This window comes from Numida meleagris, chromosome 13 (genome assembly GCF_002078875.1).
Source record: "Numida meleagris isolate 19003 breed g44 Domestic line chromosome 13, NumMel1.0, whole genome shotgun sequence".
In the NCBI taxonomy this organism is placed as follows: domain Eukaryota; kingdom Metazoa; phylum Chordata; class Aves; order Galliformes; family Numididae; genus Numida; species Numida meleagris.
In genome coordinates this window covers 14,466,549-14,493,930 of record NC_034421.1, presented here as the reverse complement: position 1 = coordinate 14,493,930, position 27,382 = coordinate 14,466,549, and the positions used below count along the sequence as shown (strand labels likewise).

The following is a 27,382-nucleotide window of genomic DNA, read 5'->3' as shown; positions in this document are numbered from 1 at the left end:
TGTTTTGTATCCAAACCCAGCACACCTGCAGCACGGTGCCCCCAGGGGGATGGCGGGGTGGCTGCATGGTCCCAGTGAGCCCCCGGCGTGGCTGCGGGCGGTGCAGAACCACGGGTGCCCACGGCAGTGCTGCTCTGTGGCTCAGGGGCTCAGAGATGCCGTGCGTAGTAGCTAATTTTTAAAGTGCAAAGCACTTCCGAGTGTGAAGGCATGGGGACTTCCTTCCAAACCGCATGGCTGTTAGCATTCCCCAACCAGAGGAGTGAGGAAATCACCCACCTCAAAAATGCAACCGCCACTGGGGAGGAGCGCGGCCGCAGCTGGGACAGCGGCTGCGGTCTCGGGGAGGGCAAACGCTGTGCCACGCTCCTGCTGGAGCTGACATCGTGTCTCCACCCGGTTGAAGGCATGAGGGAACCTCGCCCTCACTCTGGGGCCGTGGAGGGCCAAATCCGTCCTGATGCAGGGTCGGCGTCGCTGCTCGGCCGCCTTCTCCAGTGCTCACCCAGCGGTGTTTCCATTGGGCTTAAAGTGAGGGCAGCAAAGATGGGAATTGGGAGGGGGGCAGGTGGAGCTAGGAGAGAAATACCCGCTGCCGGGCCTCCCTGGCAGCTTGCCGGCAGCCCAGGGGTCACGCTGAATATGCATAAAAGGGAGCAGATTGCAGCTGCCCTCCTCTCCGATGCAGAGGTGAGACCCGTGGAGACCACCGGCCCCGGCTCCCTTTCAGTGGGATAATGGGGTGAGCTGCGCACGGAGCGTGTGTGCATGTGTGTGGTCTGGCGGATGATAATGATTTCCATTCACGCGGTGCCTCCGCAGCGCTGACACGCTGCTCAGCAATGGCCAGGGCCTGGCTCCCCCGCGGCTGCTCCCCGGCATAGCCCCAAAAGTTTGGGCACCAGGGCATGGCGTGGGGCAGGAAGACCTCTGCCATGGGTGTGATCCCATAGGACATCCATCCCTTCAGAGCTGTCCCCATGTGCCGTGTAGGGTTGGGGGTCAGGATGGTGGCTGTGCCCCACTGATTCCCTCCCCCGGGCAGGAGGAGGAGTCCCTGCTCATGTGGGATGTGAACAATGGGAGAGCTGGAAGCTCGTGGGAAGGATGGGGCTATCTGGGGCTCTGCGGGTCTGTGTGTGGCTGGGGTCTGGTGGGGCACCTCACCAGCTTGCACCAGGCAAACGTGGGCAGCGGGGCCCAACACATGGGGCAGGCGATGGCCAGAGCAACCTGGGCAGCTCCCCCTGTGCAGAGTGTGAGCCTCGTCCCCTCGGCAGGGTATGGAGTGAATGTGCAAGGAGCAAGCAAACAGACTGAACTGCACCGGGGGCTTGGAATGCGGCTTAGCTGCAGTGCAGGTCTTGGGGAGCACCCAGCAGCTTGCTGCCAGCACAAAGCTGCTAGGTTTGCAGGGGAAGATCAGGAAAAAATGATTTGGAAAGATCAGAAAAGATCCTGATGTGGAAGGTTTTGTTGGCACCCAGGAACACACAGCTGCTCCCCTGCCGTGCATGGTGCAGCACGTGGTGCAAACCCGGCTGGAGGTGGTGGGACACGGGCAGTGCTCCGCTGTGTGCAAGTCCTCATGCTCCTGCATCACTGCTCCCCAGGTGCTGTTCCCCCGCTCACTGCACATGAGCAGTAGTGATGCCATGTGCTCAGAAGCAGGTGGATAGCTTAGGGTTGGGGTGGTTGCATCCCAGTACGTTCCTATCACAGTCTGCCCAGGGAGAAGAGGGTTTGAGGTGAGGGATGTCTCCTGCAGCTCCAGCCACTGCCAGCTTTAGTGCAGCAGTGCTTGCAGAGTGGCACAGTGCTTCCTGCTCTGTGGCGACAGCTCCGTGCCTGCTGCCTGCAGCCCTGCTGCTGGGCTTGGCCTTGGGCAACGCTCTCCTCTCTGGGGTTGGCCCCATGCCCACCTCTGCTCTAGCAGTGCCACCCACTCACTGTGCTCGTGGCACAAGGGATTCATGGTGCTGTTTGCTGAGTGCCCGGCCACCGAGCCACGCACAGGGCCACCCCCGAGAGGCTCTGCAAGTAGCAGAGGATGTGCTGCTGGGTGATGCAGGCCACCAAGGTGGCTGCAGACTCTCCTCTCCCACCAGTGGTGGTGGAGCAGAGGGAAGGGCCCATCCGCAGAGGGGAACTCCCTGGGCACCGGCTGCCATCGCCCTCCCTGCTGCCTGCTGCTGGCTCAGGGGCTGTGGAGATGGGCCTGGCCGGGCAGGGAGGAGCTTCCCCCATTGGTGGTTTGGCAGCCTGGCCAGGGCGAGCTGCCTTCCACAGCAAAAGGGAAATAACGCGGAGCAACAGAAACAGGGCTGTCACCAGCAGCAGGGGCATGCTGCTAGGAGCCGGGAGCAGCACAGGGGCTGAGGACCAGTGCTTCATTCCTGGGAGCGCAGCACAGAGCCCCAGCCATCCCGCAGCGCTGTGCTGGGGGCACAGGAGCGATGGCGGCTCCTCCCCCACTGGGTAGAGGCAGCAAGGCCAGAGGGAGCTCCTAGCAGTGGGAATGCCGCAGCTGTATGGCAGTGGGGTTTGCAGGGGGGTTAGCCACTGACTTGCAACCACCTCGGCGTCAACAACAAGGGAGATGCGTGATGTTCCACCTCACAGGGAGGCAGAGGGGAATGGGATGGTGACCCTAGCAAGCTGTGACAGCGCTGTGGGGCTAAGTCCCATCCCCATGATCTTGCTGTGGGGAGCTTCAGCTCGGGGGCATCACCTCGTGCATGCAGGGCTGTGCATGAAAGCCCAATATCCACGGGTGTGAGTGGACTCAGATCTCCATCCTGCCTGGAACCTGCAGGATGTTTGTGCGGGAAGGGGCTGGAAACTGGTTCTGACCTCCTCCTTCCAGTGCTGTCAGTAGGGCATCCCGAGATGATGCTGTGGCAGAGCACAGGGTGGGAGGACGTTTGCAGCTCAATGTTGAGCTCATCCCCGTGCCTTCTGCAGGGGCTGCACCGCGCTGCGGGTGTGCTGTGCCATGCCGTGCCGTGCCATCCCTCACTCTGTGCTTTCATCCCAGGGAGGAGCTGCTCTCCCAGCCCCGGGAGGATGGAGGCCCCGCAGCTCCTGCGCCTGCTGCTCACCGCCAGCGTGCTGCGCCTGGCACAGACCGCAAACCCCTTCGTGGCCCAGCAGACACCCCCGGACCCCTGCTACGATGAGAGCGGGGCTCCCCGCCGCTGCATCCCCGAGTTCGTCAATGCCGCCTTCGGGAAGGAGGTGCAGGCCTCCAGCACCTGCGGGAAGCCCCCGACGCGGCACTGCGACGCCTCGGACCCACGGCGAGCCCACCCGCCCGCCTACCTGACCGACCTCAACACCGCCTCCAACATGACGTGCTGGCGTTCCGAGACCCTGCACCACCTGCCCCACAACGTCACCCTCACCCTCTCCCTCGGCAAGAAGTTCGAGGTGGTCTACGTCAGCCTCCAGTTCTGCTCGCCCCGGCCCGAGTCCACCGCCATCTTCAAGTCCATGGACTACGGCAAGACGTGGGTGCCCTACCAGTACTACTCCTCGCAGTGCCGCAAGATCTACGGCAAGCCCAGCAAGGCCACGGTCACCAAGCAGAACGAGCAGGAGGCCCTGTGCACCGACGGCCTCACCGACCTCTACCCGCTCACCGGCGGCCTCATCGCCTTCAGCACGCTCGACGGGCGACCCTCAGCCCAGGACTTTGACAACAGCCCTGTGCTGCAGGACTGGGTGACGGCCACCGACATCCGGGTGGTGTTCAGCCGCCCTCACCTCTTCCGCGAGCTGGGGGGCCGCGAGGCCGGCGAGGAGGACGGGGGGGCCGGGGCCACCCCCTACTACTACTCGGTGGGCGAGCTGCAGGTCGGCGGGCGCTGCAAGTGCAACGGGCACGCCTCGCGCTGCGTCAAGGACAAGGAGCAGAAGCTGGTGTGCGACTGCAAGCACAACACCGAGGGGCCCGAGTGCGACCGCTGCAAGCCCTTCCACTACGACCGGCCGTGGCAGCGGGCCAGCGCCCGCGAGGCCAACGAGTGCCTGGGTAAGTGCCCACCATGGGGTAGGAATGGGGGGAGGGGATGTGGGGCCGAGCTGCAGGTGCAGTGGGGACAGGTGTGCTGCCTGCACCCTACAGGATGCGTGGGCTTGGCCATGAGCACTCAGCCCCACCAAAGGCGTGAGGGTGGGATTTGGGACATCAACACATGAGGGGAGTGGTGCCCACCAGAGCTGCTTGTCCTTGGGATAAGGCAGAGATGGGCGCTGGGTTTGGAGCGGGCAGTGAAAACCCAGCAGGGGGTGAAGGGAATGTCCGAGCTTTCCCATTTCAGCATGTCGTCATTCACAGCCAGTCTGGCTTCTCATGAATCCTTATAAAGCTTTACGCGGGTTAAAGACGTTGTAACCTGAAGGAAACTTTTCACAAATATCGATCCCGCGTTGCTCGCCTGCCCCGCTCTCATGTCTTTGTCGTTGCGGTTTCTGTGAAGCTTTTGCCTTTTGTCTGTGCAGTGTGGGGGATGCCAGAGCCCCGCAAAGCCCTGGGAGAGGGAGGAACCGGCTCCTGCCCTGCCTGGACCCCGGCCCGGTCCCAGGGGGCGGCAGGATGGGGACAAGGGAACCGCACCATCAATCAGCCCCCGAATGGCCCGCTGGATGTGCCAGAGGTCAGGGGACCTGTTAGTGTTCGTGATCGATGGCTTGTTGAGGTCCCAGCTGCCGGCTTCAATATATGTGTGTTAGGATTTCTTCTGGGAAAAAAAACAAAGGCTAAAAAAGCTAAAAAAGCTAAAAAGTTCTCTGGTCCAAAGGGAGAGCCTGAGCCATTCCGTAAAGCACCTCGCATCCCGTGGGTTAGTCCTGGTGTTTCCCCACTTGCCCCAAAATGCCACATTTTGGAGCAAAATTTGGAGGTGGACCAAAACGAGGACCCCGACCCAGCAGCCCCTCCGCCCCGTGCTGCGCTGTGCCCCTCGCTCAGCCCTGCAGTACGGCGGCACGGGGGAGCAGAGCAGACCAAAGGGCCTCTCCCAGCCGGGTATCCCTTTTGGCAGATGAGGCTGAAAAGATAAACGAGGGAGAGAAAAGAAGAGCAGGGAGGAGGCGGGGACACGGAGCGGTCCCTTCAAGACACCCTGACAAACCCCGCACACAAAGGCCCTTAGCCAAGCTGCGTGTGAAAGTGGTTTTTCCTGTTGATTCGATCCCCTTCTTTCTCCCTTTTCCCTCTCGGGCTTTGTGCCCTCTCTGAAGGGACCTGAAAGAGCTCCTCCATCACACGCCTCCGAAGGGCTTAGCGGCTGAAAGCTGGATTAGCTCCCCGAGCCTTCCCCTCTGTGCCTTTCAACAATGACATCTCCCCAGCCAGCACGAACAGACGCAGCAATTAGCACCAATTAAAAGGAGAGGCCGCCCGGGAAGTTCCCTTTGCTCAGCCCAGGCTGTGGGGTTTCCGACTCCATCCCACGCCCCAGTCCCGCGCTGCCTCGTGGCCGAGGAGGAGGAGGAGGAGGAGGAGGAAGGTGGTCCAAGTGCCCCGGAATGTTTTGCATCCCCATGTGAGCAGCTTGGGACAGAGTCGAGGGGCTGGTGCAGTTTCTGCCCTGTGCTCCCTGGAGCTGCCCATAGCTGCCCTGTGTGGGGCTGTGGGCTCACCCAGCCATGGGAGCTGCTCTGGACTGGGGCTGAGGGGAAGTCCTGCCCCACAGCAGAATACTGGGACGGCCGAGTGCGCATCTAAGGCTGGGGAAAAGAACAAAGCTGGTAAATCCATCCCCGCTTTCCTGGGGGTTTGTGCAGCAGTTGAGCTGGCCCATGGTGTTTGGAGGAGGCTGGGGGTCTGGGCAGATGGCCTCTGTTTTTAGGGGAGCACGCGGGGTTCCCATGGGTTCTGCTTTTCAGATGTCACCAGAATTTCCGCTTCTCACCGGTGCTAAGGAGTGCAGAGGTGAGAACAGTCACCAAAGGCAGAGATGCGTGCATCGTGGCTGGTTTGTAGGGAGCAGAGACAGTGCCACACTGCGTGGTTGCGGGAGCACGTATCGTTCACAGAGCGGGTTTGGGGGGATCGCAGCCGGGCTGACAGTAGCGGCTTTTGCCACGCTGCCAGCTTGGCACGAGGGCGAGGCCAGCTCAATGCTGCAGGGTGCATGGCCCCGTGCCCACCGGGCTGGCTGCAGAGCGGTGCCATTATCCCCCGGGCACAGCCGGGCCCTCCCAACCTCTGGGATAGGCTCAGGGAAGGGAAATCCCCACAGAGGTGCAGGCAGGAGCAGGGTCACGAGCCCCCTGAGCCCCCTGGGGCACGCATTAGTGCTGTTCTGACAGACCTGCCCTGCCCTCTGTCCCCGGCGCTGCTCCCACGGAGCTGCCACCCAGAGCCCGGTGCCCCAGTCGGGAGGCTGTCCCCGAAGCAGGGGGGAGCGGATTAGTGCAAAGCAGCCACTGGAAGTAATTGATCCACTCGCTGGTCATGCTGGAGCTCTTGTTCCCATTGTCACCGCCGCGGCTGGAGTGCCTTTCTGCCCGCGGCACAAAGGGGAGACCCTGCTCCGAGAGCAGAACCTGCCCCGTGGAGCACAAGGATAGTGCTCGGGGCTCACCTTGATCCAGGCTCTGTGCGCTCCCTGTGGGACCCAGCTGCCCCCACACCGGGCGGAGGAGCAGCCAGGAGCTGAGGGCATCAATCTGGGATGCCAGTGCCTGGTGTGCTGATGGGATTTGCAGGCCCCCCTCTCCTTCACTCGTTCCCTCTGTCCCCTTCCTGTGCATGTTTTCTTGTTTTTGTCTCAGCGCTCCTGATGCAGAATTCCTTCAGAAATCCCCTTTTTAAACCCAGTGACCTGACCTGGCCTCCTGTACACTGGTGCCAGGCGGGAGGTGGCTCTGGGAGGCGGTGAGCAGGGCAGCGGACGCCCTCCCCCCGCCAGCATCCTCCTCCCCAGCGGCTGTGGGGTACTCGGTGAGCCGGGGCAAGCAGAGGGCATTAGTGCTCAGCTGGAAGCCCCAAGCCCTGCTCCTGGGATGGGCTGCCGGCAGCTCAGCCTCATGCCATCCTCACTGTGGGCTCACAGACCCTGGGGTGCTGCCTCTCCTCCTGCTTCCTGGCGGCCTGGCTGCTGTGTGGCAGTGCTGTCCCCGCTGTGCCACCCCATCCCTGTCCCCATCGCCATCCCGCAGAGGCGGGGAGCAGCCCACATGTTGGCAATGGGAGCAGGGGCTCTCCTGCCCCGCTCCCCTCCGGGGCTGAGGTGCAGCCATCCCGTCCCGCCTCGCCTCCCGGCTGGGCTCCCCTCCAGCCAAAGCAGGGGCGTAGCTCGAATCCGCTGCGGGTTGGCAGCGGCAGCCGGTCTAGGGTTTCGCTGAGCCAGCTCCGTTAACTAATCACTCCCAGGGAGCAAGTGGGGGCGGCGAACCCCCTCACGTCCTGCTGGCACCGGCATCTGCCGCACGTGTGCTCCCCATGCACGGTGCTGCCCGCCCCGTGTCCCCCAGGGGGTCCCCAGCCCTGCACCCCTCCTGCCATCACCTCGCTGCTGGCTCTGCTGCACGGGGAGGTGGTGGGGAGGAGGAATTGGGGTAGCTGGGGTCCGGGAAGGGGTTCAAAGCCATCAAAAGGGGGACAGAAGGCGGCCCCGTTTCAAGGTGTTGATGTTTAATTAGTCTATTATTGCAAATTATTAGATCTTGTGATTGTTTAATTGATCATATGATTGTTTAATTGGGCATACTGTACAAGGGCAGAAGCAAAGCACCACGTAATTAGCCCCAAACTGTGCAATTAAACTCTTATTAATACCCCAAACAGCAGGGAGCATTCAAGCCTTTAATTAGTGATTAACAGGAGACAGACAGAGCTTGCAACCGAGTCGGCTCTGAGAACAGCACAAGCATTTAGTGCAGTGCGAGGGGGACCGTCCGCTCCGATTAGCACTGCGTGCCCTGGAGTGCAGAGCCGCTCATGTGCCACACTGTGACCCTGTCCCCGTCCCAGTGTGGCCAAGCCTGGCCAGGTCCTCGCACTGAGGTCCCCGCGATGTCCAGCATCACCCTGGGACACTGCTGTGGCCATGCACGGGTGGCCCTGGGGCTGATATGGACATGCCACACAGCAGCAGGGCAGCAGGCCAGCCCCTGGCCCTGCCTCAATGCCACAGAAAGGCCGGGCCAGTTACTCCATCACCAATTAAACTGGGGCAGAGAGGGACCTGTGATGGCCGTGGTGAATCATTTACCTGACCTTCCTTCTCCACTGCCCCCATGTCCCCTCTGCTTCCCAGAGGATGCAGGAGCTCACAGAGGCCCAGGATTTCTCCTGCTGAGTGGATCAAGGCAAAAACAGGGTCCTTTTGCCCCCAGAATTACTTCCTTGCAGGTCCCTCTGCTCAGCAGCACAAGCAGCCCTGGCCAGCTTGTCCTCAGCCTGGGGACAGAGCAGCAGCCTGTGCTCTGGTGCTGGCTCTGCACAGAGCTTGGCAGAGCAGCTGCATCCCTGCTGCACCACATCCCTGCTGCACCGCATCCCTGCTGCACCACATCCCTGCTGCACTGCATCCCTGCTGCACTGCATCCCCTCCATGCCCACGGCATCATTGTTATCCCAGTCAGGAACTGGGAGCTGGTCTGTGCCTGGTGCACCAAGTCGACAAGCACTCTGAGTCGGGACCCACGTGAAGGTCTTTGTTTAATTCTGCGCAGAATCAGGTGCTTGCTTTCTGAAATTCCTAACTCCTGAGTGGGTAACAATTGGGGTAACAACCCCATCACACCAGCACCACCCCCACTATACCAACACCATCCCCACCATGCCGGCACCACCATGCCAGTACCATTCCCACCATGCTGGCACCATTCCCACTCTTCCAACACCATACCCACCATGCAGCTGCATCCTCACCACCCAGCAAAGTTCGCTGCTCTTCCTTCAGGCACCGTGTCCCACTGTCCTGCCAAGTGTGAGAGTTTGCCCCACCAGCACCAAGAAAAAAGTGAGCTTGGAAGGCACAGGACCCCAGGAGGCACCCACTACCCCATGGAGTGTTGGTGTTGTGCCTGACCTGGGATTTCTACATTAATCTCATGATGTGGGGGAACTGAGGGTGGGGTGCATGGGGCTGAGCCGGGGCTGGAAGCAGGCTGCGCTGCTCTAAGGGGCTCTGGGTTCGGGGTGTGCTGCCACTCTCCCCACGCGATGCCAGGACTGTTTGATCTGCGTGGGCCAAGGCTCCCAGCGTGCTCCCAGGAGGGGGGGGGTGAGCGGGGGAAACTTCACACAAACGACAAGCAGGCCCAGCAGTTAAATCTGGGCTGACATGTTAATGAATTTCACAGTACGCCTGGAAAAACTCTCACCCAGCCTCAATTTACCAGTGCAGGGAGGGGGCTGGGGGGGTGGGCGCTGTGTTTTGCCAAAGGAAATCTTGTTCCCATTATCTTTTTGCGAGAGTGTTAAACAGGAATTGGCACTGCTTTTCCTTTTTATCTTGCACACGTGGAATCGGGCGGGGGGGTCTTCTCAGTTCCTGTGGCTTATGAAAGAAATAGTGTGTGCATTTGCATCAGTGTGCACGTGTGTGTGGGCATGTGCAAGCATCTCTGTGTGTATGTGTGCATATATGTACGTGTTTGTGTGAGCACGTGTACCAGTGTGCAGATCATAGAATCACAGAATCATAGAATTAGCTTGGTTGGAAAAGACCTACAAGATTATCCAGTCCAACCATCCACCTACCACCAATATAACCCCACTAAACCATGTCTATGTGAACATGCATGCTTGTGCACATGCTTGTGACATGTGCAAGTACATGCTCACTCATTTGTGCATGTATGTGCGCACGTGTATGTGAGAATGTACACATACTTCTGCACATTTGTGCATGCATGTGTCACTGTGGGCTTCTGAGTGTGTGCATGCAGAGCAGAGCCATAACTAAGAGCAGCGTGGGGGCTGTGCTGCTGGCGCTGAGGCTGGCACCCTGTGGGGCAGCAGGTTGCAGGTTTCTATCTGGCACTGCCTGGCTGACACTGCTGGACCCTTCCTGCCCTAGTGCACCCCTCTGCCTTAGACCGAGCAGTCCCATGCTCCATGCCCACACGTGCCCATTCTCCTCCTCACCAACCTCCAGCCCTGGCCCCCTGGGGTGGCAGATGCTGCACATCTGGATGGCACACTGGGACCGGCTGCCCCGAGCGCTGCCCACATTGCTCCCCACCTCTGCGGCACTGCTGGGATTCATGCTGACCCACGGCCTGGCTGGTGGGCTCTGGCATTTCAGCAGCACCGCCACGTCCAGCCGTGTTCTCCTGCTTCCTGGCCCTGCACCTGGAGCCGCTCGGTGGGGTCCATGCTGTGCACCTGAGCGGGGGGTTCACCCCTCCTGGTGCCCAGTTCGTGTGCTCAGGCAGTGCTGGTGCAGCAGAATCCCAGTAGACCACCAGCCCCAGCTTTTCGGACTCCACGGGGTAAAAGCCATGCCAGCACTTTTGTGTGGATGGAGAGGGCATGGCCGCGTGATGGGGACTGTACTGCCTGGCACGCAGAGCACCATGTCTGACCCCGACCCTTGGTGTGCAGTGATGCCGAGCTGCCCCTGCCCCTGCTGACACTCTGTTCCTTTGCAGCCTGCAACTGCAACCTGCACGCGCGGCGCTGCCGCTTCAACATGGAGCTGTACAAACTGTCGGGCAGGAAGAGCGGCGGCGTCTGCCTCAACTGCCGGCACAACACGGCCGGGAGGCACTGCCACTACTGCAAGGAGGGCTTCTACCGGGACCTCAGCAAGTCCATCACAGACCGCAAGGCCTGCAAAGGTGAGCCAGGAGCAGTCTGCTGCCCCGAGGGAATGGAGGGGAATGGCCTTGAGCCCAGCATCTCTGCGGGTGCCCAGACCCAAGGGATGGGGAGGGAGACCCGTGGAAGCGGGTGGCTGGGGGAGCCCCCTCTGCCCCGCGAGGAGCTGCCCTTGGCCCTGGCACAACTGCAGACACAGCTGCTGGTGTTGGGTGTTGGAGAGGTGCGGAGCTGTGTAGGTGCTGCAGAGTGCCTGTGGCAGCTTGCTGGGGATTAGGCCCTGACACCAACATAATCTTGGCTGTAGATACACTTGGAAGCCTTCACACTGCTTCACAAAAGGATTTACAGTGCTTCCTCACCTTGGGAGGGCTGGGGCGATGCTGGCAGGGATTCCCTTTTCCCTGCTGCGCTGCCATGGGTGCTGCTGATGGGCGGCTCCATCTGTGGGGTGCTGAGCAGTGCTGCCCTTGGGCAGGGTGCATTGCCCCGAGGCATCTGGGAGCCACGCTGGCTCTGAGCTGGGAGCGCAGCCTGGCTCCACAGGTCCTGGCCTGTGCCAAGGCTGAGGCGCTCCTCTCCCGGCTGCCCTGCCTTATCTCTCTTGTCCAGCCCTCTCCATGCAGCCTCCATCCTCTGCAGAGCCTCCAAACAATGGTCCCAAGAGTGGCCATCAGATAACAAAAAGCCACCTTGACCATCCCCCTGGACTGCCTCTTTTGTGCTGACCCCACCAGCGGGGATGGGAGCTTTGCCATGGTTTCTCCAAGGCCAGGAACTCACCCCTGATCCCGTTTTTTCCAGCTGAGATTGCAAGTATCTCCCGGAAGGGAGAGCGGCTTCCCCTCTGGCAGTGGCACTGCACAGATAGCAGGGAAAGCTGCTTCCGCGAGCACTGGGGATGCCAGTGGAATGCTGCCCACCCCCCAGCCCTCAAAGCAGATGAGCACTTGGCCAGGTCTCTCTGTGTTTATGTAGGGCCTACAGCAGCTGCTGTTGCTGGTGCTGAGCAGCAACTTTGTGGCCACGGAACTGAAGCATTTGGCTTGCAGGGCTCCGTGGTGCGCTGGTTTCATTGGTAGGCTGGGCTCATTTGGGGCCAGAATGCATCCAGCGCTCTCATAATTAAAAACCCTTTGTTGCCCATGCTGTATGAACCATCTCGGCTTTCTCCCCATCCTTGTTCTCTCTGGGGCTTTGGCAGAACAAAGCAAAGGAAAACCAGCTTTGTGCACAGCAGCCCCACAGCTGAGCCCCAGGACACGAGCATTTCCCATTGGCAGGGCTACTGTGTCCTTGGGGTGACAGTGGGAGAGGAAGAGGAGGATGCAGGACAAGGAGCACATCCTGAGGGTCTGTACACAGCACCATGGGTCGTGCTCCGATCCTGGAGAGCACCAGGCAGGATTCAAGGGTCCTTACTGGGGATGGCCTCTGACTTCCCCACTGTTCCGGAGATACCGCGGCTTTGCACATAAGGAGGCTGAAGCAGAGGAAAAGGAGACTGCTCCCTTCCCCTGCTGTGTGCAGCACTTCTCTGCAGCCTCTCCAGCCTCCTGGGACTGGGGACAGCCAGAGCTGGGGTCGTGGTACAGACTGAGGCCACGACTGAGCAGCTGTGGGATGGGATGGGATGGGATGGGATGGGATGGGATGGGATGGGATGGGATGGGATGGAGCAGGACAGCAGCAGCCCCAGCTCCTGTGGCAACACAGTCAGGCTAGAGCAGTGCAGCACAGTGGCCTTTTCCATGCGGATTTCCCCACACTAGAGCTGTGCTCGGTGCCCCCCTCATCCCCAGGTGTGCCCCCCAACCCCAGGCAAGAGCCCTCCATGCGCAGGAGCAGCCGGGCAGGCAGCAGCCTCATCAGCCTGCGGTTTCAGGGAAAGCCCTGAGTCATTTCCTCTGGAGGGCAGGCAGGGGGCTGCCTGAAATGGAGCTGCAGCAAAGCCCCCCAGCCCGGCTGCTATCCCCACACCTGGCACATGTGCACGCTCCCCCCACCTTGCATTCATTCTCACTCTGCTGTCACCCAGTGCCGGTCCATCAGAGGAAGAGTGCTTACAGAATTAAAAAAAAAAAAAAGAACCAAAGAAACAGGATTTTGCTAGGTGCTGCAGACAGGAAGGCTCAGCACAGCCCAGCCTTGAGGTATGAGAGTGAGCTGGGTGTGGGTTTATGGGAGTGCTTCCCCCTGTGCTGCCTTGGGCCAGGGCTCTGGGGCAACGTCCCGCTCATCCCACAGTGCGTGGGGCTGCGGGGGCATCCTCCGGCCATGGGGATGCATGGTGCAGATGTGCATGAGGGTGCTGAGGGCCCATTCAGTTTCTGGATGCAGGCACTAAGCTGCAGGAGGGGTTCAGTGTGTTTCCTACCCTGGCAGAGGCTCAGCTATCACCGTTGCTCTGGGGCTGCAGCACCCAGCCCAGTGAGCGAAGCCACGGAGCCCAATGCAGGGCGCTGCGGTGGGTTCCCCTGCTGAGAAGAGCTCTCTCACAGGTCCCCTTGCCAAGCCAGAGGAGGGCTCCTGCCAGGCAGGGCCGTGGTGCTGTTTCCTGAGGGCTGGCAGGGCCTGCGAGTGGTTTTGAAATGCTGCAAAGGCTCAGCCCAGCCAGATGAACATGTGCACAAAGCCTGTCCCCCGCTACGGGGCATATGTTGGAGAGGATCTTGCGGCAGAGCAGTGCCTGGGTCTGTGGAGCCAGCTCCTGGCTCTGTCCCAGGCATCCGAGTCAATAATAAAATCCTTCACGCTTCTGTTCCTCCGACCATCCCTCCCTCGCAAAGCAGAGAGAGTTTTCCCTTTCCTTGTGTGTATGCAGGAGTGGATCCATGTGAGTCCGTGCCCAGGTGGTGGAGATGCAGTAGGATGATTTGGGCTCATTTTTTCCAAAGCTGTGCCATGCACCTGCCGCTCTGAGGACTTGAAATGCTAGCCCAGAGGCCAGCAACTATGGTGATTTATTTAAACAAACCCAAGCTGCTTTATTAAGTAACAATCCAAGTACGGTTCATCTCTGCTGGGGTTCAAAGATGGGTACAAGGATGCTCCCCATGGATTGCACCAGCCCGCATCTCCCGCAGCACGTGATGGAGCAGGGGCAAGGTGGTAATTGGAAAGTCAAATAAAGGATGGCTGTGCATGAATCCCCATAATTTAAACAAAGACTGTGAAACGTGAGCTTTCTCCAATGAAAATTGATAAAGGGGCAGCAGTTAAGCCTCGAGAAGCACAGCTACCCTCAATATTAGGTGCAAGACATGCTTTCTGGTAAGCACAGCTCCATGGGTTAAGCCCCAGGCCGGGGACTCCCTCCTGGCACCCAGCAGGAGCACAGGCATTGCAGGCAATGGGCACAGAGGTGGGGGCACGCAGGGGTCAGCCCTGGGGGGAGGGGGAATGGTGAGGTGCAGCAACCTGCTGGGACAGACTCGACTATCCTGGACATGGCATGAGCAAAGCCAGCTCACCTGCTGGTCCAGGTAAGACGCTGAGTCTTTGAAGGCCTTCTTCACAGCGCAAGGAGGATCTGGCTAGATGAACTGGATCCCGACTGAGCTGAGATTTATGGACCTACTTAAACTTCACACCGGGAATACACCGCTGAGACCAGGGAGGTGATGCACAATGTGTGAAGCTGAGCGCGTGCATAAATCTTGGCTGGACGCGTGCCGCCCGCCGTAAATTTCCCAGGGCGCAGACCCTCCCTCGCTGCGCACGCAGCCTGTGCACAGTGCCCGCAGCCACGGCCGAGCCCACCTGGCACCCCAGCCCTGCTCGGGCTCTGCGTGCAGCCTCACAATTCAGGCCTTCCCGATGGCAGAGACAAAGCGGTGGCCGCTCTCCAGGAGCAGCCGTACCTGCCAGCTCCTCAAGGGCACCTGTGCCCCCCAGGCCCTCACAGAAGGGACGCTGCGGCACGCCGTCACCACCAGCAGCCCCAAGGAGCTGGCTGCAGGTGGTGCTCATGGTTCCAGTCGCCCTGGGAAGAGCATGGCTATGGCTGGAGAAAGGCCCCTCGCTCCCCGCGTCATGCCAAGGCTCCCTCGCTCGCTGCCATTTGTTATCACAGCTGAGCCCCCAAAATATCCTTGTCAGAAACACGTCCGTTTCCAGCCCCAGCCAGGATCTGATAAGGAGTGCAGCATCTGGTCCCCATTAGAGGCTGCTTGCTCTTGTTTCTTGCCGCGCAGGAGAAGCCTGGGGAGCCGTGCCGTGGTGCTGCGACCAGTCCCATCTGGTGAAAATTAGGGAAGCGATAACATCGGGGGGCTGTGGGGATGGGTGGGGGGAGATGTTTTTGTTTTGCTTTGGAATCACGTTCAACTCTTACACCGATGGAGGCCAAGATAACCTCCTCCAGCTCGCAGCCAGGCCCAGCCTTGGGCCAGCAGAGGGAGGGTCCTCTCCTGACAAAGCATTGCCTTCTTCCTCCCATGTCCCTGGCTCCATCATCCGCATTATTAGCTTCATCATCTGGTATGGGTATATCCAGCGTGATGATGATCTGTGCTTCAGATCTGTCCCAGGGTTGGAAACCAAATTTCCTCTCGGGTCAGGTTTGGCTTGTCTCCTGGGGCAGCTGTGATGGAAGGCCTTTAGAACAGCATCCTCCAATAAGGGCTTGCGGGAGATAGGATGGATGTTGGGGCTTGTGAGCCGGGGGAGCATTGAGAATCAGAACCATAGAATCATAGAATCCCAGAATCCCAGCATGGTTGGGGCCCTTACAGCCCCCAGCCCCACACCTGCCATGGGCTGTCTGCTCCTCCCCAGCTCAGGCTGCCCAGGGCCCATCCATGGCACCACCAGAGATGGGCACCCACGGCTCTGGGCAGCAGTGCCTCCAAGTAAAGGATTTCCTCCCTACATCTGACCTAAATCTCTCCTCTTTTAGTTTAAAACTGTTCCCCCCTGACCTATCACTATCGGAAGACCCACTTCAGGCCATCCCAGAACGAAACAAGGCTCAGGTTGGTGTACCAGCTCCACATTGCCTCAGCTCTATGGAGAGGAGGCCCAGGGGACCTTCCCCCATGGGCTCTCCCCACTATCCCCTAGAACTGGCAGCTGGTGGCCGGCCAAAAATACCACAGACAAGCCGTGGGCTTGTGCCACGCATTGCCTCCCGTATAACTGAAAACGTTCCTCCCTTTCCTATCCAGCCTGTGACTGCCACCCGGTCGGTGCCGCCGGGAAGACCTGCAACCAAACAACAGGGCAGTGCCCGTGCAAGGACGGCGTGACCGGCCTCACCTGCAACCGCTGCGCCAAGGGCTTCCAGCAGAGCCGCTCGCCCGTGGCCCCCTGCATCAGTGAGTCCTGCACCAGCTGAACTGTCCCCAGGGGTACTTAATGGCCTGTGTTATTCAGGGCAGGCTCACCCAATTCATTTGTCCATCTTAGTGAGCTCCCTAGGGGTGACCCACTAAATCCCCTCTGCACCCCATTTGGGGAGGGCTCTTGTCCGTGTGGCACCTCCAGAACCCTCCCCAGCTTCATGCAGACCCCAAAGCTCTTGGTAAAGCAGCCGGGGCTGGAAAACCCCTCTGTCTGGGTAGGAAGGGCTGCCCATGGTGGGCTGGGACTGGGGACTGCCCCAGTCTGGGGAATCCTTTCCTTAAGACATTTCTGCCTTTCTCTTCCAGAGATCCCTGCCATCAACCCGACCTCTCTCGTCACCAGCACGGAGGCACCTGCAGGTAAGTGCTCTGTGCACCCGGCCCCAGCCCTGCCCAGAGGCACCGCCTCTGCCCCTTCTGGATAGAGGGGCACATCTCAGGAGTGCCGAACCTCTCCAAACACACATCACCAGCCACGAGGTTGCCTTTAGTAAAAAAATGAACGAGAGCAGAAATCCTCTGTGTTTCTGGAAAGGGACCAACAAACCTGCTGGGGCTTTCGTGGGGAAAGGGTTTCTGTGTCCGCTCCTGAAAGCAGAGCTGCCTGCACAGGGAGCACCAGGGCTGGCAGAGCATGGGCTCTGTCTGGTTCTCATGGGAACAAGGAGGTGCACTCGGGGCCTTCAGGGTCTGCAGCAGGCCAGGGGCTGGGGGCAGGTGCTTGTCTTTCCTTGCTCTGGTTTGGGCATGGAAGGTGATGGGAGGGAAGGTGAAGGTTGCTCTCCAGCTTGCTTTGCTTTCTGGCCATGAAGCTTTCAAGCAGGAGCTGGGAACACCAGAGAAGGGGCTTTGGTGAAAGGAAAACGGATTGGATTTGAGTGATTTTGCTGTAAACAGTGAGGGACGCATGGGGCAGAGTTAATCAGGGTGGCTCCCTCCAGTGCTTTATAAATAGGAGCACTCTTAGTATCCTGTCTGATATTTTCAGCTGCATGAAAATAAATGGCACTCGATGGAGACCCTGGCGTTCACTTTGTTTCAGTGGAGCAGGTCTGTGTTAAGCAGCCTGTCGCTGTACCTGTGCCTTTCTTGTTGGAAGATTTCTGGCTTCCAGCTCCAGGACATTCAGTGCAACATAGCCCACCTCTGCCCACAGCCTGCGCCAGGGACCGGGGTCCCTCAGGACCCTCTTGGGATGACCAGGCATGGCCAGGGGCTGCCCAGGGCTCTGCACTTGCCCCTGCCCCACTCCCACTGCCTGCACCCATTCTAACCTCCCTGGAGCCCCAGAGCCCCCTCCCCTCCGCCCCACAGCAGGTGTGCCTGCGGGAACAGGGGGACATTGTTCAGGGCTGCAGCTGCTCAGGTGCTTCCCCACCACCGCGTCCCGGCCCCGTCTGCATCCGAGCAGTGCGCTGACATCGCCATCCCATCCCTGCACCGTGCTCCCCAGCCCCTTGCAGCCGCTGGGGTCCGGCTTTGATCCCTGCCCAAATGCGGGCTAGCTCTGCAGCAAAGCGTCCTGCCTCCATTTCTTGTAATTTGTGTTATTACTGGTCTGAAATATGTTCCACTTTGCAAAAAAATAATAATAATTAAAAAAAAAACCTTGTTCCCCATTAGCAGAACTAACAAAACTAGCGGAGCGCTAAAGAGGGCTTTAAAGGAATTCAAAGTCAGCAGTAAAAGATTTGCAGCCCTAACACCTAATTAAGTTACATCTCTCTTAAAACAAAATATTCCTTCTTTTTTTTCGAGGCGCGGAGAAGTCAACCAGATGTGCAAACTCACTGCCCCCACCGAGCTCCCCCCACCTCCAGGGCTGGGCAGCCTGTAGCCCAGTCCCAGTGGGGGTGTGGGGCTGGGACGCTGCCTGGCACCCCACGCTCAGTCCTGCAGCGCATGGAGGCCTGTGGACAGACACAACTCTTCTTCATTTTTTTTTTTTCTTCCCAAGTTTCTTACATAAATTGAGCAGAAATTGTTTTCATTTTTGAGGAATGTTCCTCAGCGCAAAGCTGAGGTTAGAAGTCCCCGGATGGATCCCAAATTGTTAATTCCAAATGCCATCTCTGGCTTTTCAGAATCACAGTTTTATGATGTTAATCATGAGCGGGAGCCCAGGGCAGTTATTGTTTTTCTTTCTTCTTTTCTTCCTTTCCTTTGTTCCCAAGCACCAGAGCCAGTGAAGGGCTGGGACTGGCAGGTTGACCAGGGCTGCCCCACAGCTCCGTGCCCCATAGCGCATCGCCGCCCCATAGCCCAGCAGTGGGATTTCCGCGCAGCTTTCTCCGCCTGGCCCTGCATTGTGTGGCGCTGGCTGCTACTGCGGTGGCTTTGCTCCCGGCCTCCGTCTCCAGCAGCGGAGGGGACCGCGAGCCCATATGGTCCTGTGTGTCCCTGTGAAAACGCAGCTTGGCTTGGGCAGCTCTGGCCAGATTTGCAAGGAGCTGAAAGCGGCCCCAGCAGGGTTTTCCCTTCATCGGCGCCTAAAGCGTGGCCCGCTCTGAAGATGCTGCGCACTGCCAGCCGCAGCGTGCCGTGCCCCCGGGCTCTGTCCCCACTGCCACCAGCGGCTCTGTCCCTGCACGCAGCTCCCGGGAGGGGATGCGGCCACCGGGCACCCTGTCAAGCTGCAAGAAGAATGCAATTAATCACTCCTGCTGCTCCTCCTTCCTTTTATGATGCCTCCCCTCTTCTCCCCTGAAAGCATTCTGGTTTCTCCAAGAAAAATTGCTCCAATCCACAAAGCGTGTTTTCTGCCCCCGCAGATGACTCTACAGCTTGTGGTACTTAAAAACCACTCTGGTCCAGAAAGGCTCGGCCCCACGGGGGGGTCGGTCCCTGGCAGTGCTCCTCGGTCCCTTCTGCCGTGCCAAGGTCCCTCCTGTCCCTGTGTGGTGTTCCTGTGTGGCTCCGTGGTGCTGGGGATGGGGGAACCTCATGGGGACAGGGACGGGGATGGGGCGGCTATGGCAGCCCAGCCCAGGGGCAGTGCAGCAGGGGCACCGCGCTCAGCAGTGGGGCTGAGCCGAGAAACGGGGCTCCCTCCACTCTGCCAGGAATTAGCTCCGTGCTGAGCCGCTCCTGTCGATGACAAATTTGGAACAGGCGGCACAAAGTCCCCACTGAAAGGGAGCCGGGGAGAAAGGGGAGCAGCAGAGCTCAGGATGAGTTTGTGCTTCAGGGCTTCTTTCTTTCCTCTTTCTCCTTCCTCCCCTTGGCACAGAGTGCTGTTATTTCCCCGCCATCCCCCTCCATCCCCAGTGATCGCTGTGGCAACCCGCAGACAAAGGCAGCTCAGTGGCTGCCCTCTGTCCTGGGACTGGTGAGGTCTCTGCCAACTGGACAGAGAACCTGGGAGAGGGAGAGAAAGGAAGAAAGATGGGCTTAGAAAAACATGCCATTTGGAAAGAGACAAATTGAGATGTTCAAAGGAAGGTGGCAGGGGCAAAGAAAGGAGGAGAACTGGGCTGCTTCATGCAATTGTTGGGATCAAAGCCTTTGGGGAGAAGGAGAGAGGCATTCCTGGCCTGCCCTCCCTCTGCTTGAGATGCAAATCTGGAGCCTTTAGAAATGCACAGAAAAAAGCTTCCTTGAGGACATGAGCCTCTGCCCCAGCATGGGGAGAAATGGCAGGGAGGGATAAAGTGAGGAGGGAGGAATGCTGCAGGGAAGGAGGGATGCTGTAGGGAAGGAGGGATGCTGCAGGGAAGGAGGGATGCTATAAGGAAGGAGGGATGCTGCAGGGAAGGAGGGATGCTATAGGGAAGGAGGGATGCTGCAGGGAGGGATGCTGCCTGCATGGGTGTGTGCAGGAAGCGCAGCATGGTCACCTCCCTGGCCATGCTTGGTCAGTCCCAGCAGGACATGCTTGGGCAGCAGGGAGTGACCTCACCTGCTGGCTTCCCCTGTTCCTAAGTCCCCTTAAGGGCTTTGGGGCCCCAAAGAAGTAGGGATCACGATCCAGACTCTGTCCCTTGGTCTAGAGTCAGATGTTCCTTTGTGGTTCTTCCACCTGCTCCCGCCTCCCAGAGGAGGGTCCCCAGGCTCCCTCCAGCAGCCGTGTCCTGAATAATCTTTCATGGCAGTGTCACAGTTGTCACAGGAGGGGACACGGCCTGCCTGAGAAGCCCAAGGCCACTCTCGTCTTGACTCTCAACTCCTCTCGACTCTCGCCCACACTGCTGTGGCTTTAGCGCTGTGTTTTGGGGGCTGCAGTGGGGCCAGTCTCAGCCTGCAAGAGCTGCTGGGATAATAGCAGGGCACAGCAGCATCCCAGGCCTGTCTCTGAGCCTTCTGGAGGACGCTGGAACAGGAAAGCCCACTCCGGACATGCCCCCACCATGACACCTTCCCCCACAGTGGGACGGGGCCCCACACACCTCACTGTGCCACGTGCTAAACTCTCTGTTCTCCTCTGCAGACTGTGACTCCTACTGCAAGCCAGCCAAAGGCAACTACAAGATTAACATGAAGAAGTACTGCAAGAAGGATTATGGTAAGGCTGCCCTGTGTCCCCAGGGACGGCGGTTCCGTCAGGAGCTGGCAGAGCATCCCCTCACCCTCCTCTCCTTCTTTTCCCTCAGTGGTCCAAGTGAACATTTTGGAAATGGAGACGGTGGCCAACTGGGCCAAGTTCACCATCAACATCCTCTCCGTCTACAAGTGCCGCGACGAGCGGGTCAAGCGTGGCGACAACTTCCTGTGGATCCACCTCAAGGACCTGTCCTGCAAGTGCCCCAAAATCCAGATCAGCAAGAAGTACCTGGTGATGGGGATCAGTGAGAACTCCACCGACCGGCCGGGACTGATGGCCGACAAGAACAGCCTGGTCATCCAGTGGCGGGATGCCTGGACTCGCCGCCTTCGGAAACTGCAGCGACGGGAGAAGAAAGGGAAATGCGTGAAGCCCTGAGGGCCTCGTGCCCCGCGTCAGTCCCGGCTGCACAGCCAGACCGTGCCCAGAGACTCTGTACATATATATAGTGTGAATGGACTCTTCTGTCTATAGTGTATATTTTGGCCATGGTTCCCCTTTGTGTGTGCGTGTGCACGCGTGGGTGTGTGTGTGTGTGGGTCTCCTTCTGTCAGTGTGTATTAAAAATAACACGGCAATGACAAACCTTTAGTGAGGAGCAAAGCAGAGGGGGTCCTGCTGGTGCCTGCTGCCTGAAGGAGCTTGAGGGGCTGGTTTCTTGCTCCGGGCGTGCTGTTCCTCACCCTGCTGTCCTAGTCTCTCTTTCCCCTTGAACAAAACCTTCTTCTTCCCAGTGCTGCTGCCCGAGCTCACGGCTCTCCCTGCTGTGTGCTAGGGGCCTGCTTCCCCCTCACATGCTGTACATGCGTTGCTGTCAGCTCTCCGTGCCCCTTTTCTCGTGCAGCAGAAACAGGAGGTCAGTTTCTTCCATCCTGGTGCACACACGGACTGGCTGGGTGGAGACCATCCAGCACTGCAGGACCAGCCCCAGGAGCTCCTATGGGGAAACCAAGTGACCTTTCTCCAGACCTGATTCTGCAGGACCTCAGCTTTACATGGACTGGTGCTGCCGCCCAGGGGCAGGACCCATGGAAACCCTGGGGACAGCCAGGGTTGTTGGCCACCACCCCACAGAGCTGTGCTCAGCTGGGAGCAGGGGGCTGCCTGTCCCGGTGCGTGGTCCAGGTGACCCAACAGGAAAGAGCTGCAGTCCCCGTATTCTCCTCTCGTGCCAGCTCTGCACACTGCTGTGACCTTGGCCGTGCCAGAGGTGCAGAGGCAGAGGTGGCAGGAAGAGAGAAGAGCTTTCGCTGACCAACCTCCAGAGTCTTTTATTTCTTCTTCATACTGTATTACTCTCCAGTTCAAACAGACATCAGTTTCTTCCCATGTTGAGGTTATAGTGGTCTTGGCATAATAAACATGAGTGGAAATAATAGCTGATCTGACAATAGATATTCCTTTCCCTACAAACCTTGCCTGTTTAGGAAGGCTGCGAGGCTCAGCGAGGTGTTGCAGCCTACGCTGCAGTCTCCCAGTGTATTAGGAGGATGCTTCGGCCTTCTGAGCCCATCACACGGTGAGCGGCCACCCCGTCCAAGGGGCAATGTGCAGCCTGTGGCAGAAGAGATGGGAGATCCCTGGGGGATCAGGTCAGGGGAGTTTGAGGAGTGAGGATCTACGCACTTGGAGAAGATGCTGAAGATACTGATGGTTGCTTTTCAGAGATGCTCGGGGCCAGCAGTGCTGTCCCTCTGGCTCTGTGGATGCCACGTTGCTCTTGCAGGGCACGGGCAGAACTGGGGTAGCAGAGAGGCAAAGGGTGAGTTGGGACCACGTGGTTTTGGATGAGTTGCTCCTGCGCTATGCTTCCAGCTCAGAGCTTCCTTCCCCGCTCTGGATGAGTCAGAGGGACTCTCCCATCCCTAGTGCTGCATGTTCTGGTTATCACAGGCCATCAGCCTCTGCCACAAGATGTCCCTTGAACTACACAGGCACCCAGCCCTCCTCTTCCTCCCGCTGCTGCCTGCACCCAGCAACCCCTGGCTGGCCACTCTGCTGTTGTCATCTTGGAACTGGGCAGAGGCACCCTCAGCTCTGCATGGAGGGACTCCTGTTGGGGTCACCCACACTGCTCTGGATGGGCTCAGCATTGCCCCGGGGTGCACTGGGATCTGCTGGGCCCTCTCCTCCTCAGCCACAGCTGTGGTAGAGCAGCAGAGCATGAATACTGCCCGGGACAGGACTGCAGAAGGAGCATGCAGCCTCCAAGCACACGCAGCCTCGGGCAGAGGTGTGAAGATCCCACGCTTCCCAAAATCCACTCCGCACGTACTGCGGGGCAGGAGGCTCCAGGTTTCCCTTTGGCACCTGTCTCCTCTTCACCTGAAGTCGGCTCCTGGAGCTCTGGGAGGACTTTGGTGCTGGCAGCTGCTGTTTGGGATTTACCTTCCCCTTGGTTCTGCCACCAGGACCAGTGATCCCAGCAGGGTCTCACGTGCATCCTGCTGGGGCCCTGCACCGCCACACCGCTGCCATTGCATTAAGCAGAGCTGGGCTCCAGCTGCAGACAGAGACCCCACATCTGGGGGCCCAGCAGAGCTGCTAGGGGTGCTCCGAGATGTGTGTGTAACTCCCATGTGTCTGCATGCGTTTTTTGTCACCTGTTCCCACTTGCTTTGTAACTACAGCATGTCACCAGGCCCAGGAGGCTGGCAGGATCTTTTTGGGGACAAGTATGCGGGTTTGGGGGGCTCTGCTGGGCTTTTGAGACTGCTGAGATGTGCAATATAGGTACCACCTGGGGCACCCATGTCGAACGTGTACAAAGAAAAGCCAGCAAATGCTATGGAACACAGTGTAACATATATATGTACGTTTGTTTTTTATTATTATTATTTTATTATTATTTTTAATAACACGAGTCTAATAAGTATCAACTGTCTCATTCTGTGTCTTCTCTGTGGGTGCTGGGAAGCCAAGGGGCTCCATGGTGTCCCTGTGCCCAGCGCTGAGTGTCCCATGGGTTTCCAGGGGTGTCCCATGGGTGCCCCACAGGTTTCCATGAGTGTCCCATGGGTGTCCCATGGGTGTCCCACGTGTCCCACGGGTGTCCCATGGGTTTCCATGGATGTCCCATGGGTGTCCCACGGGTGTCCCACGGGTGTCCCACAGGTTTCCATGGATGTCCCATGGGTGCCACAGGAGCTTTGTCCCTGCTTTGTGCTCTCCTGGAGCAGGCTTAGACCCCACGCAGAGTCTTCCAACTCCAACTCCAAGAGCTGTAGCTGAACAGAACAGGAACACTAACAATATTACTTGCTGTTTATTTTATTTAGGTACTATTTTTATATGATCATTAACGGTTTATGTCATAACCTCATTGTTGTTCATAACGCTAATACTTAAACAAAGCCACAGTTAAAGCAAGGCGCAGTCAAACCAAATTTCCAGTAGACTTAGCTGCTTTGAGAGCCAGAGTGTTGGAGGAAGACACGGGGTAATTAGCTCCCACCCAGGTGTGCAGCAGCAGAGCACCGGGACCAGCGCGGCAGCCAGGCATGTGTCTTGGGATCACTTCCCTGCGCAGACCCCCGGGGCTTCTCCTGGCCTCATGCAGCCAGCTGGGGCAAAATGTCTCCGAAAGAGGCCAAGTCTGCAAGCTTCCCCCTGCTTTGGGACTGAATTTTGCAGCTGTTTGAAATTTTTCTCATTTTAAAACGCTGATGGACCTTTTTTTTTTTTTTTTGTCATGGAAAGGTGGAATTTGGCCAAGGAAAGGAGCAAAAAGTGAGAATACTACAGGAAAATTTGATTCTCTTTTTTTTCCATATTCTCCAGCCTGCTCCAGTCGTGAGAGATCACGTGAGTGCTGACAGTTGCTCCCCAACCTGAGTGGACAGACAGGCGGATGGCCGGACAGACAGACACACGCACAGTGTATTCCCATCCCCGCTCCCATGGCTCAGTGCTGTGCTCGAGGCATCGCCATCTCGGAGCAGCTTTGCTCGGCCCCTTGTTGAGAGCCAGGTAAGCACCCCCAGGGGTGCCCAGGCTCCCCCAGCACCGGGGCACGCAGCTCACAGCCATGCCCTGTGCACCGAGCACTTCACCTGCCTCCCATTTCCCAAGCGCTGCTCTCCAAAGCGCATTCTCACACACTTTCAGGGCATTTTTTACATCAGTTAATCACCGAATCACTGACACGTTTGTGCACTCACTCATTCATCCCAGCTATCAGTTCATCTTTGACAGGGTGACTTTCGGGCAGGGCACCCAGCACCCCACGCACTGACCCCAGCAGCTGCACACCCACCCTGGGTGCAGGAAGCAAACTCAAAAAAGGGGAATCCCCCCTCCCCCCCCCCGGGAGCGGGGAGCAGGTCGGGCGTGGGGAGGCAGCTTCCCACGGCGGCCACATGGGGGGAACATGCGGAAACCATTAATCGATGGGCTGGCCCACGCCGTGTTTTCCTAAGGAAGAGCTGAAGACAGAGAATGGCTGAGGTCAGCGGGGCACCATCTGGAGAAGCCTGCCGGCCCCCTCCTGCCGGGGCTTCCCACCTCGGCAGTGGTGGTGAGCAGTGGCAAAGCAAAAGAGGGGTCCTGTGGTTCCTGTGGTCTCTGTGGTCCCAGTGGACCTGTAGTCCCAGTGGACAGGCCACCCCCGGCGGGGCTGTGCAGGGATGCAGCTCTGGGATGTTGGGAACGGAGCTGGCAGAGGCTGGGCAGCCCCTGGCTCTGCAGTCCCATTGGTGAGGGGCTGAAAATGGGGTGCTCATCCCTTTGCCATGCAGCGCTGACCCCATGGCACAGCTGCAATATGACAGTGTGCAGAGGCCGTGCCACAGACCACGGGAGCCATGGTGGCACAAAGCAAAGGGACATGCGTCCTCCAGAGAGTGGGGCCAGGCCAGTGCAGCACTCATCTGAGCAGCAAGAGTGGTGCTCAGAGACACAGGCTTGGTGACAAAGAGCTTGGTGATATGGGCTCAGTGGCATGGGCTTGGTGATACGGACTCGGTGACACACTGCTTGGTGACATGGGCTCAGTGACATGGGCTCAGTGATGGGCTCAGCCTTGCATCTCTCCCAAGCTTCCTCTGCAGATCCCTGCAGCAGCCTCAGCCCTGGTCCATCCTCAGGCACGTGCTGCTCACAGTGGTGCTTACCCGGCTGAGCCATGTCCCAGCTGCGGTGTCGGCAATCACGGCGCAGGATCAACCCCGCTCCACGGATCCGCCAGCCGACATCTGTTGTAGTGAGTCCTCTATTTACACAGCCAATGTGAGACTCAAATAAACGGCCGATTTTTTCATCTTGTACCCAGAACACTCAGAGAACAGACCTCTCCGCTGTCAAAATAAACACCGGCCAGCGTTTCCCCCATGGAGGATCCACGCGAGGGGAAATAATCGGCTTTTGTTTATGGCAAGAATCGGGGAGGTGCGGCACTCCCAGAGCACGGCTGGTGCCGGAGAGACTGGGAGAGGGGTGCCTGGCAGAGAGAGCCGGGGTCCCAAGGCAGAGTGGGGATGCCTGGGGTGGGTCCCTGCCCGCAGAGCCTGGCTGGGTGCTGTCCCCTGCCCTTGCCACTGCCTGCACCCAAAGCCCGCAGGCACGGCCACGTCCCTGAGCCCAACCTTTGCTCAGTGCCTCCAGAGAAACCCCTGGCCAACAACCTGCCGGCTCACATGGGGAAATTCCCGTGCTCGTCCCTTCTGCCAAATTAGCTCTCGGGGAGAGCCTGGCGAAACCGTGGGCCTTTGTCTGCTGCGGGCGCTCCCAGACTTTTCCCTGGCATCCACTGGGACGGCCGTAAATCTCTGCTACTGCCTCCGAGTCGAACATTTCCTCCGAGCCCCATTATTAATTTTCTGAAAGATCTCATAAACCCCCAGATGGAAAAATACGGAGATATTTGCACATGTGTCGTAAAACACATTGCCCATCTATTTCAAATGGATGTGGCAATATATAAAACATACTTCGGGCATGAGCCAGGTTTCACGGTATTTAAACAAGGCAGCATGATGTAATTGGAATTTACAGTGTAGAAGCAGATTGAAGCCGGGACTCGGCTGCATACCATATATCTTCGACCTCCTGAAAATTTGGCCTGCTTTATGACGCCAAATGTCTTTTGTACTTGTCACCTACATTTTAAGCAGACGAACAGCTCCTTTTGTGAAATATAGTGGTTGAAAATATATATATTTTTTCCATCCGAATCACACAGTCTCTGAGATTTGCCCATCCCCTCTGCAAAAAGGGCCGTGCCCGTGAGCTGGCAGGTGTCAGCCCTCCACATCCCACCCCGGCCCTGGCCAACAGTGGGGCGGTGGCATGGCCATCCCTGGGCTGTCCCTGTCACTGGCAGCCCAGGCACAAGCAGGCAGGCCAGCACGGAGCTGGGGCTGAAGTGCAGCAGCCTGGCTCCTCCAGCATGGAGTGCTCCTTCAGGTGCTTTGGGGCTGGGAACGGCGGTTTGTTGTCCCCCTGGGGGAGGTCGCCCCGGGGCAGCACACATGGTGATGTAGGTGCTGCTCAGGGCTGGGTGAAGCTTTCCGTGGAGTTGTCCAAACTCAGAACTTCGCTTCCTCGGGAATTTTTGAGAAATGAATAAATCAAGTCGTTCCCTTCCGGCAGAAGGAAAAGCCCTCCAAAAAACGTCAGCTAGAAATAATCCAAGTGATTTGTTTGGAAAATGTTGAAGCACAGGTCCTCCTGAGAGCCAGGATGGCCTCTCGGCCTCTCTCTCCGGAGCCAGGAGCC

At 58.6% G+C, this 27,382-nt stretch overlaps 1 protein-coding gene across 1 annotated transcript; it reads left to right on the top strand.

The window, feature by feature from the left end:
- NTN3 (netrin 3) lies at positions 2,885-23,490 on the top strand. Its single transcript, XM_021411759.1, has 6 exons — positions 2,885-4,033; positions 10,615-10,803; positions 15,952-16,101; positions 16,435-16,488; positions 20,555-20,629; positions 20,718-23,490. The coding sequence occupies exons 1-6, from the start codon at positions 2,890-2,892 to the stop codon at positions 21,044-21,046; spliced, it is 1,941 nt and encodes a 646-aa protein (XP_021267434.1). The 5' UTR covers positions 2,885-2,889; the 3' UTR covers positions 21,047-23,490.

What these genes read in the sequence shown, in the direction of transcription:
- NTN3 (XM_021411759.1), top strand. Translation starts at nt 2,890, where the DNA reads ATGATGCTGTGGCAGAGCACAGGGTGGGAGGACGTTTGCAGCTCAATG. An exon ending in CGAGGCCAACGAGTGCCTGG is followed by an intron (nt 4,034 to 10,614) that starts GTAAGTGCCCAC and finishes GTTCCTTTGCAG; the next exon opens with CCTGCAACTGCAACCTGCAC. An exon ending in GTACTGCAAGAAGGATTATG is followed by an intron (nt 20,630 to 20,717) that starts GTAAGGCTGCCC and finishes CTTTTCCCTCAG; the next exon opens with TGGTCCAAGTGAACATTTTG.